We start from the raw sequence: 12,026 nt of genomic DNA on the forward strand, positions 1-12,026 counted from the left end.
AACTTTTGAGCACACCTTTTGAGGAATGGCGATAAACATATTTTTATTTTTATTGTACAAAATTCATTTTAATCTATAACAACAAAGACTGGACCTCATATTGTTTGTGCAGAGGTGTCAGCACTGGATTTCTTTTACTTACTTGCCAGCATACAGTCAAATGACATGTTGTGTTGCATGATTTGTTTTCACACTTCTTTGCACGCTCAAAAACCTCTGACCCAGTATATTTTAAATAGATCAATTCTAAAAAGAACTGGTCTCATTTCCTCTTCATAAGTTCAGAGAGACAGCTGCCTTCTGAAGAGAGATTGGACAAAGAAGCCTTCACAAAGCTGTACTAGCACCACATGGACTATTTGCTGTTACCCCTTCACTCATCACAACTGAAGATCTGTTCTGTTGAATTCAAACTGAATTCAGTTCGATAACTCTTCTCCACACAGAAGGCATTACAGTTTTACTCAATCGCTTTGGCTCAATTCTCACAGCAGAATATTCATTCTCACTGGTCTTCACCAGTTCTCAAATCACTAACATATTTCCTCACCCACATCAGACATTCTCATAGAAACAACTACGATTTCGCTGCTACATATATTTTTCATTGTGTTGCATTTCTCACTTGCAGCTGACAACTCATTAAAACAATTTGCACTTTTGTCAGTCACAGCTCTAGATTGGTCACTTTTCTCAATACTGTCCAGCATTACTTTGGTGTTTTCAATCACATTACTTCAAACTTTTTGTTCAAATATCTATGAAAGAGGAAGCACAGTAGCACACTGTCAGAAGTTTTCTTGCAACAAATAGAAAATTGAGTCTTGTGTCACAGCTTCCAGTCCAAATTTGCCTTTCAAACACATCCCAAGGACTCTATAATGAGATCTGGTGACTGGAGGCCTGATGAGTCGTGGTGTATCTAATCTAACAGGTGTATCTAATGAAGTTGTTGCTGAATATAGATTGAATGTAGATTGTATGTGTGTACATGGAGTGCCATAAATCTGTGCCGAGTATGGCCTGGAAATCCAGAGGCCAAAATGTCACATTTTGTCCTGCCACCTAGGGTGGTTGAAAATGCATTAATGGATGGATGGAGATAAAAATTCAGTGTAATCCCACATTAAATTTGGACATGTGGTTACCCATATCTGTGAAGGTGTTAATGCTGATGCCACATATTCATGTAGCACACACAAAGAACAATATTTCTAACATACATTTACAGATTATATTTCCACATATATTTCTATATATATATTTACTCGGGTTAAAACATTAAGAGTTACGTGTTTTGTCATTCTCATAAAGACAAAAGGCACATCCTCTGTTGTTACTGGCTAATTAATAACAAAATTAATAATAATCAAACACTTATTAAACATATTCACTGGTCAACAAATATTGAAATGGTAAATTTTCAAAGCATATCACATCAAGGCAAAGCACAAATTGGCCTTTCCTATATACTGACTATGTTTTACAAAGAAATTTGAATGACAGAAAATAGAAAAACTGGAATATAATACTTAAGTTCGACAAGATAAAAATAGGACTAGGATCTTTTCACATTTCCCTGACTCTTATCTGAGACACATGGCAGCTGGTCTTCCACAGGTTACACATTGGCATATACTTGCTCAGCCGAATCACTCTGCTTAAAAAAAGAAAAAAGTTGAATTCACTCCCTTCTTTCATGCATACACCGAATGAATGAATGAATGAAGAAAACTTTACCAACCCCTGTGTTGCCATATACATGATCACTGTTGTAAAGGTCATTGCAGTGGACATTGTCATAGTCCTCGTTCCTGCAAAAAGGATGGAAAGGCAAACAAGATTTCTTTTGTTTTTCTATATGGAAATGAAATAAAATCACAAATCATCTTTAATCATAATAATTATGAGTACTCTTATTTGTCTGTGAACTGAGATGAAAAATTCAAACCTTTTTGTTGGGGCAGAACTACGGAGCTCCACAGGTCCATCTGACCTCATGGTGCTCGTGTCAGACGTTTGTGTTGCTCCTGATTTTTTAGTCCTGGCAGAAAGTTTTTTTTTCTTTTATTTACAATGTTACAAAAACAGCTGATACTTTTCACAGCCTCTGAAGTTAAACATCAGCTGTCAAGATCTTTTTTAAAAAAGTCTCTGCTTTTATACTTCCCCTTAATAACATTGGATATTTTGTTTAACAACTCACCATTTTTCAACTCCCACTCCTGTGGCTATCAAAATGATCAACAAAATCACACCTGCCCCAGAGGCAATAAGAATAATTTGCATGTTGTCTGTCCCAAAAGAAAGAAAGGATACTGAATGTATTTTGTCACGTAAATATAGAATGATAATAATCTATGCAGTATTCCTGAGACTCAAAAATTTTCTTACCTTTATCAGATAATGAAAGCATGAGGTTAGCATTTCCCAGCATGTTGTTTGCCAGGCAGTGCACAAACTTGAAAGACCCAAAGTCTACCTGCAGAATTTCAGTAGTAACAGAGCCATTTTTCTCTACTTTGCTGCTTTGCAGCACTTTGTCACCAAGAACAAAAAGGACCGTGCTGGGAGGCTCAGAATCTATGATGCACTCACATGTTACTATGCCATCATATGAGGAGCACTTAGAAGAAGTCTTAATGTCAGGGGCATCTGGAAGGACAGCCAAATTATTTATTTAAACAGAGTTAAACAGAGTTATGACAACCTTAATCGGGATCTTTTAATTAAGTATTTTTATTCATCTTTCGGCATAAAAAGATGAATAAAAATACTTAAGACAAAAATCCTGATTGAGGTTATCATCATTCATGCATGACAGGGTTAAATAACAATGAATAACAATAAATTACAGTGAAACATGTCATTCATCTATAGTAACATTAAACAACCAGTGGGTGTCAGGGTTTGGAGTGACACATCAGTGTCCAATGTAGTGATTTATGTGCAAGTATATCATCAACACTGACACAAATGCAAGGAAACAGCCTTTGAATAGCTGTCCACTGTAGTGACCACTATGCGTGAAAGGGATACGACACTGAATCCCATCTTTATATATATAAAAAAAATAAATTACAGTGTTTGAATGAATTTTTTTTATCATCAGCATGTATTTATAATTAAATACTTACATTTTATTTTAATGATCTTGTATTGTTCCCGCTGCTTTCCACCGTGGTATGTAACACTGCATTGTAAAGGTTTGTTGTGATCAGTGCGGTTTGAGCGAAAGGTCAGAGTAGATGTTGAATTCCACTGGCCTTCATGAAGCTTCTGTGTTTGATCATGTCGCTCTCCAGAGTGACTCCAGTGGAAATCAGGTGGATATGTGGGGCAGGAGTGAGACACAGAGCAGGAAGCAGACACATTTTCACCCTCCTTTACCTCTTCTTTCATAGATAAACTGATGGGGTTTGGTTCATCTGTGTTAACAAGATAAATCAGGAACATTATAGTCACTTTAATGCAACATGGAGACCACTTAACGTACTGTGAAACTGATGTTATATTTTATAAAGCTTTGAATTCTGGACATTCTTTTTTATGTTAATGATATGTATATAATTTCTTCATTTTTTAAATCATCCTGCTGAGCTTTCCAACACCCAACACAGATGTATTACTAGCAAATAAATATGGGGTGAAAGAATAGGAAGAAATTTTTTTCTTTTTTTGTTTGACTTTTATCCACAAAAAAATGAATCAGATTTGGTTAAAAATATAAAATGAAAATAATGGGAACTTCATTTGGTACAATTTTGTCTTTTCATGTCTCCACATGTTTTCCTGCTTTTTGAGCTTTAGGATGAAAAAATACACAATTACATAAACATGTCTGTATTAACTGAAAACCTGTCTTAGTTTTACACTTACATAGTTATACACTTATGAAGTGAGCCATAGAAACAAACACTGCTGCATGATATTGATATTAAAGTGATCTTGTAGGCTGATTTGTAGTTTTGCACAAATGCGTTATTATTATTGACCTCCTATGACCTGGCGTCAACATATGTGGACATCACTTTTTTGTCAAGTCCACAATGCTACATTTTGCTCTCAGGGGCCTGATATCCTCTTCTCATAAACTACATCAGGTAAAACGATAATTCTTTGTTTTTAAATTCATCATGTCCCAATCAGCCCAAATAGCAAAGAAAAATTAAAAATGCATGCCATGAAAGAGTTCAGGTCTTAGGAGGTTAAAGTGTTATTGATCTGTGCACAGTATTTACTAATTTTTTTACTTACCAGTCACTGAAATAACAACTTTTTTAGTTAAATAGGAAAAATTAGCGTATCCTTTAAGTTCTATCCTGAAATAAAAAGACCCCCCATCAGGTTCTTGAAGGTTTTGAATCATCAGAGAACAGTTCTTCTCTCTGATGTTTCCCACTAGGTTTGTTCGTCTCCTATGTTGCTCCAGAATTTTAGATTCAGTTGGATGATAGATGACTTGGTCTCTCTCAGTGGTCTTCCAAATCCCTGTGAATACATTGACTTTTTGGTCTTCTCCAGCTGGGTAGTCATAAGAGCATGGGATGACCACACATGAGCCACGGAGACCTTTAACTGAGGATGGCACATCAGTGGTCCAAGATGAGGCTTTTGTTTGAGTAACTGTAACAAATTACGCACCAAACAATGATTAAATGAAGTACAGAAACAGGACAATCAAGCAGAGAAAGAAAGTGTAAATGCATAAAACAAAATACAAATTCCTCACAAAAATTGCTTGAAAAATAAACCACGTCGTAAGATTTAAAAAAGTAGACTTTTACATTTTAGAGTTTTTGTGGTGTACAGCTTATCACTAAATATATACATTGTACAAACAGCATCATACCTTTGAAGCAAACGCATATGAAAAACAAAATCCACTCTAAAGGATTCATCTCTTCTTCTCTTTGCCGCATCTAAAAGAAAGTGACACAGATATGTTAGGGTGCTATTATTTCTTTGTGGTGAGAAGTGACTTGTTAGTTTGCATTCAGCTTTATTATGTCTCAAAGTCTCAATATTGTTTCATATATGGTACAATGGGGAAGTCTGTTTTATCAATCTTCATGGCAACATGTATCAAAATGCATACATTTTCACCCATATCATTGTTTTATAAAAGGGGAGTTATGAGATTAACAGAAGAACAGATAGGAGGTCTGAAACAAGATAAAAAATACAAATAAAAACATAATTATTTTGCTAATATGAGAAGTTGTTTTGTTACAGTTGCTAAAATAATCATTCTAATGATAAATTAAAAAACGAACAAATGAACAAACAAAAATCAGTTGACGCAGTGGTAAGCACTGTTTCCTCATAGCAAGAAAGTCCTGGGTTCAAGTCCAGGGCCTTTCTGTGTGGTATGTTCTCTCCGTGTGTGTATGGGTTCTACGGCCTCCTCCCACAGTCCAAAGACATGCACTTAGTGGGGTTATGTTAATTGGTAATTCTAAAGACCACAGGTGTGAATGGTTGTCTGTCTCTCTGTATTAGCCCTGTGACCTGTCCAGAGGTGCCTCTCTCCCTGTGGTAGCTGGGATAGGCTCCAGCTTTGATACCCATGACTCATCATATTATAAAGTGCCTTGAGGCAACTATTTGTTGTGATTTGGCACTATATAAATAAATTAACATTGAATTGAATTGAATTACCTTCTGGCTGCCTCACACAAACCAAAATCCTTCAGGAGTTATTTTAATCGATGACTCTAAAACTAGTTGTATTCTTCTGTTTGTCATCTCTGCAACAGACTTTGAACCTTTTCAGGGTGTACCCTCCCTCTTGCCCTATGACAGCTGGGATATGCTTCAGCTGCCTGAGGTAGTGGATTGCATAGGTGGAAGAAAATGGATCTGTTAAATTAATTAAAGAAAGCTCTTTAAGAAGTCATTCAAATTTAAGCACAAATAGCTGAAGTTATCAAAGGTTCCTCGTGTCTCCTACACCTTTGTGCTCAGCTGTACTTTTCTAATCACCACCTGCGACTGTAAATCATGGTCTAACATCACTGAATATGTAGAATATATAGACTGGTTTTCATATAGCACTTTTCTTCTCTGAGCACTCAAAGCACTTACCTCATTCACGCAAGCATTTTTTTCTATATAAGTACTTTCTATCTAACATGAATACACACACATCATCCTTCTTACCCAAGGATATTTGCAGACCGAAAGAAACAAACCACCAACCTCTCGATTAGCAGATGTCCTCCTCTACCACCAGGCCACTGTCTAGATCAATATCTCATACTTTCATGCAAAGTAATCCACAGCATTCTTTAAACAAGGCATGAATTGCATTAATTTAATAAAAAGAAAAAATATTTTAAATACAGTTAAAAAAAAAAAAATTTCTCTAAGAAGAATGACTGAACCTTATGTTATACGTGGCTATTGTTGGTGCAGAGCTGTCAAACCATGATTTTCTTTATTAGTTGGTGCCTATATAGAAAGTCACATGACACGTTGTCTTGTATGACTTCACACTTTAGTTTTCACACTCTTAATATAACTACAGACCCAGGTTGACTGTGAATTGTTGTCATTTCCTCTTTACAAGTTGAGAGAAAAAACACCCTTAAGGAGAGATTCTACAAAGGGGCCTTCACATACCTCACATACACATACAACGTCACTCATCACAACTGAGTATCTTCTTCCTAATATCTCTTTGGACATTTTTTGGGGTTGAAGAAATTAAAGAAGACTATAGGATAAAGAAAAGACTACAGGAAGGTTAACAAATACATATATGGTGCTGTATAAATAAAACTTAAAATAACTGAATTGACACAGAGGATGACAACATGTATAGCATATTAATATTTATATGTGCTATGGTATTTGTGAATTATTGAATCTCATTTGGTGTTGTTTATTGTATTTATGACTGAAGTCTGAAGAAACAAGACATACTGGCAATGTCATAATTTATTCATTGAACAAACAGGGGTGTCAGTAGCATGTAGAAGAATTTTGCACAGCCACAACAGCCTGGCACCTTCACCAGCATGGTCACACACTGCTTCAGGAGGGCATTGTTCAACCAGCATTTGTCACAAGTCAGCCAGAAAAACACAAACACGGTAAACACAGTATAAGCCGTTTGGCATTGGTCAGATATAACAAAAGTATCACTGGTTTGAATATAAGAGCTAAATCTGTCATTTCTATGAGTTTTTATTATTTATTTATTTGTTGGAACATCTGGGTCAGAACAATTGCATCTTAGAAATAACTGACATGACAAACCATGGCAATGGCCCTTTCTCTTTCTGGACTGAACTAGTGTAGTCAGATGACGTCCTGCCAGTCACCAGTCATAGTGATGGACAAGGAGAGCAAGAAGGCCATAGTGATAGATATAGCTAGTAGCAACATTAGAGAAAAGGAACATGAGAAGCTTGAGGAATATCAAGGGCTTAGCGAGGAGCTAGAGAACATGTGGAGGGTGAAGGACACAGTCCTCCCTAATTGGAGAACTAAGCACTATGAACAATTCGACCAACAACAAGCTACTCAGTTGTGATGTGTAACGGGATAATGACAGACAGTCCCTGTGGTGCTATTGGTGGTGTGGTGTTTTTTTAATGTTTATATACCAAAGTGTATACAATTTCAGATAAAAGATATTTGTATTTTGTGTGTTTGTGTTTCCAGAAATGAGGTGCCTTTTCAGGCACACTTTAGATTCAGTTAAAGTCCTACTTTAAAGACACATGTTGCATTCAGCTGTGTCTTGGTGTCCTATTATTATTGAAAAGATTTATAAAAGAAAGAGTAGAAGAGAATATGGGATTTAAGTTGAAGGTGACGCGATACTTGCAGAAACCAAAGCTGCATGGGATGAAGGACCAGCAGCTAGTAAGCTTAAGATATTTTATATTTTTATATTTAAATGACGTTATTCATTTAAAATTTTTTTAGCTTTTTTAAAGACAAATTTTAAGTTAATTGACTTTCTAAAACATAATAGCTTTGTCCATTGCTTTAGGGGGAGGGGAAACGCAAATGATCATCTTATATCAGACAGCTGCAGCATTAAATACCCAGCTGATCACACGAACCAGCTGTGGTGGAGCAGGGATTAGGAGAACCTCTAATTTAACATTCTGAAAGTATTGAGCACTGGGGATATTTAAGCAGTCAAATCATGCACTAACGTGAAAGCACTATTGGAAACTGACACAAGAAGCCCACAACTGGAAAAACAAATAAACAGCTAATGTCATTTGAGTGTCCAACATCAACCTCACAAAACAAAACAAACAAACAAACAAACAAAAAAAGCTGGAGAAGTGAAAAGGGAAATGTCTTCATTTTATAAAAACTTAATTTAGTTTGTAACAACTTCATCATTTTTTCTGTTCTCCATTCTCTGTAGTGTTTTATTTTTGCAGAAAGTTGACGCAATCATTGTTACCATTTAATCTGAAATGAATTCTGTTTGCCTGTGAAGCATTCAAAACAGAATCTGACTTATGTTTTCTTGGATAAGTCTCTGCAAGCTTGTCTTCATTGCTTTAAAAGAAGTCAACCAGACTTCTGTAGGTTTGTGATTATTTCAACTTCAACTGTGACATTTGAACTCGAGTTTGGATAGATGAGTGGCTGGCGCTCCACACACTTCAAACCTCTTCGATCACTAAAGGCACACTCCATTTCAGGGTGCTTGATTATATATACTTGTGGCAATGGGACTGAAAACACTTGAATTCAATGAAGTGCGGCCCGATACTTTTATCCATAGAGTTCATGTTTAACGAAGCAACTGCATAACACTAGGTACAAATTTTTTAGGAGCACAGAAGACTGATATCCACTTATAACACAAATTCCTAGGTATTTGTAAGATTCAGCAAGAGTAATATTGATAACATATGTCTTAATTGCTAAACCTAACCCTTGCTAAACAAACAGCAATGCCTTGGATTGTATCAAATTTTCACTGGCAGACGACGAGGAGCTGAGAGAGAGTCGACCCAAACGTGGGAGGGGAGGTCTGAGACCAGGCTTTGAAGTCTGTGAGTAACTGCTGTTTGGACCTTTTCAGCCACTGGTCACATAAACGAAAATCATATCCTTCCAGAGTCTGGTCAAGTCTGTGCTAGCAGATGGCAAGAAACAGAGACAGAATGGACCCAAACACAGACACTAGAGATATTATGGAGCTGTAATTGAAAGTGAGCCTTTATTCATGGCTGAGAGAAACAAACAAAAAGCAAAATGGGGACAAAGACTAAGCTAACAAAACCTAAACTGGGAAGCAACTAAAAAATAGGAAACTAAGACCTCAAAACCCAAGACGTAAAACCTAGAACATGAAAAACTTGGGACTTGGAAACACAAAGGGAGTTAATGACAAATAAGTGCAAATATCATATTGTTACAGTCCCAATGCCAATATGATGATTCTTCATTGGTCCTGCTTTGAAATACAAAACTTTAAAACTTTGCCTCATGAAAGGTAATAAATCAGTCTTCAAGACACCCTCGATATCAAGGGTGGGGGCCTTAAGGGCCAGCGTCCAACAGGTTTTAGATGTGTCCTTGATCCACCACAGCTGATTTAAATGGCTAAATTATCTCTTCAACATGTCGCGGGGCGTTTATCAATATGCGTACTTGTGCGTACTTGCGTTCTCGTGTACTCGTGATACATCATCAGTCGGAGACCAAGTACTGTTCCAATTCGAAGTACGCATCACGCCGAGAACGCGAAAAAGTCCCGGATGTGTTCTCGATCCGCCCATTTTATCGAGCATGCATCGGTGTAGACTTGGGACAGCTAAATATCCCAGAATGCATTTCGTCCAAAACTCAACAGCGGACTCCCGGCACATCGTCCCCCCCTCCCGCTCGCGGACTTCTCACTACTCAGGTTAAAGAAACCCCAGCAGCTGTCTATAGTATTGAGCGTCCACTAGAATAGAAATAAAAGCATTCTAACATCTCACCTGCTTGTTTTTATTAAGGTATGTACACGTATGTACATGTACACTATTTTTATTAATAGAGGTTTCACTACTGAGGTCAAAAATGATATATAAGTCACTTAGATCACTTCTAAATGTTAATGTTTGGTTTATTTCAGTGTTTTATTTGTTCCTGAGTAAACCGGTTTGGCTGTGATTAAAGTTAAGCTTCATAACATGTTACTCACAGTTAAATTACGCTGGTGTTCCGACTGTACAAATCACGAGTCCGTGCTCGCGTACTTGAAAATTGAGAAACGGCCCACGAGTCCGTGCTCGCGTTCTCGGCGGGTACGTACTCCCGTGCGTTCTCGGCGAGTACGTACTCACCGAGCACGCGAGTACGTACTGGCGTACTTGGGCATTGATAAACGGCCTTGAAGTTCTCGTGGCCTGTTAATGAACTAATCATGTGATTCAGGTGTGCTGACCCAAGGTGATATCTAAAACCTGGGGAACTCCGGCCCTTGAGGCCTGGAGTTCCACACCCCTGCTTTATATGAAGTAAAACACTCTCAGGAAAATTCTGACTATAAAGTCACTGTAATTTCTTTGTAAAACATGCTGCTGACAAAAGGTGAAAACATGATGGCTCACTACAGTAAAGCTATGTTATTAAAAATGAAACATCAGTATCCGGAACATATTCACAGAGGAAGAAGACCCACATGCAAGACACACAGAGGCTGGGTCAAAAATCAAAATCTCTAGTCAAGAAGAGGAAGTGAACAAAAAAAGCAGTTCACAAAACAGTCCACATGGGGTCATGCATACAGAGACCAAAATGAAATGTTAGTTTAAAAAAAACCCAAAACTTAAAGCAGTGTGGCAAGGTACAAAATGAAGGTCATGTTACGCTGTGTGGGGAGGGCAGAGTTATGGGGCAAATATTGCTGGACTAAGGTAAAGGAACAGCAATGCTAGGAACTGAACTGGGCAATGATGTTACGTCTGACACTGAATCCCTGAGGCTTGTGTTAAGCAAAGGGGGCGTGTCCAAATGAAGCTGTCGAGAGATAAATGAGGCCCCGTTTCTCTGAAATGACTGCCTTGTTATGTGATTCGAGCTGTTTAAAATGCCGCGATTTGTTTTTTTCTTAGACTGGATCTGAGGTGATTCTGAGGCTCATCACGAAATTGCAAAGAGATTTTAAACAGATTATGGAGCCACTAAAAAGGTGAAAAACATCAGCAGTAAGGGAGCATTTTGATACAACATCTCACAATGATAACATATATCTTAAATCAATCCCAGAGAGGATTTTACAGCACCTCATATGGGTATTCTGCAATTTGATTCCGCATTTATATATCGACTGGTATGTAGCCCACATGTAATATCACAGCAGGGGTGCTGTACATCAAATGACCAGCAGATGTCAGTACTTCCAAATTAGCTGTTGATTGGTGCTTCATGTAATCTGCCTTTTGGCAAAGAGAAAAGGCAAACTATAATGAGAACTGGGCATATTCTTGGAAACACTAACCAAGAAAATACACAGGAAACCACCAAACAGACAGGACAGACACCTATAGGGAGGCTGCAAAAAAAGACAGAAGGAAACTAAGGACTTAAATAATCAAGTTCAAGTTCAAGTGGCTTTTATTGTCATTTCAACCATGTACAGTGGTACAGTACAGAGTAAAATGAGACCCTGGTGCTACATATGACATATACAGGACTACATGAAGTGCAATGTGCAAAAATTTTAAAAATAAACAGGACAAGACAGACACAAGACAGTGCAATGAAAATGTGCAAAATGCTGAGTAACTTGGTGTGTGTGTGTGTGAGAGAGAGAGAGAGATACTGCAGATAAGTGCTTGGTAGTGACGTGTATGAAGGTGCGCATGTGTGTGTGTCATTCCAGTCACTGAGTGTTCAGGAGTCTGACAACTTGGGGGAAGAAACTGTTCCGTAGTCTGGCAGTGATGCTCTGGTACCTCTTTCCAGAAGGCAGGAGTGTGAAGAGTGTGGGTCCTCCACAATGCTGGTGGCTTTGCGGATGGAGAGGGTGTTATAAGTGCCCGTGATGGTGG

At 37.7% G+C, this 12,026-nt stretch overlaps 1 protein-coding gene across 1 annotated transcript; it reads right to left on the reverse strand.

Moving 5' to 3' along the window:
* Positions 1–32: 32 nt before the first annotated feature.
* LOC102075866 (myelin-associated glycoprotein) lies at positions 33–5,571 on the reverse strand. Its single transcript, XM_005464759.4, has 9 exons — positions 5,512–5,571; positions 4,853–4,922; positions 4,258–4,626; positions 3,138–3,428; positions 2,395–2,655; positions 2,207–2,294; positions 1,952–2,044; positions 1,745–1,814; positions 33–1,657 (listed from the first exon to the last, which is right to left on the reverse strand). The coding sequence occupies exons 1-9, from the start codon at positions 5,569–5,571 to the stop codon at positions 1,622–1,624; spliced, it is 1,338 nt and encodes a 445-aa protein (XP_005464816.2). The 3' UTR covers positions 33–1,621.
* Between the last annotated feature and the right edge of the window lie 6,455 nt (positions 5,572–12,026).

This window comes from Oreochromis niloticus, linkage group LG11, assembly GCF_001858045.2.
Source record: "Oreochromis niloticus isolate F11D_XX linkage group LG11, O_niloticus_UMD_NMBU, whole genome shotgun sequence".
NCBI lineage: Eukaryota > Metazoa > Chordata > Actinopteri > Cichliformes > Cichlidae > Oreochromis > Oreochromis niloticus.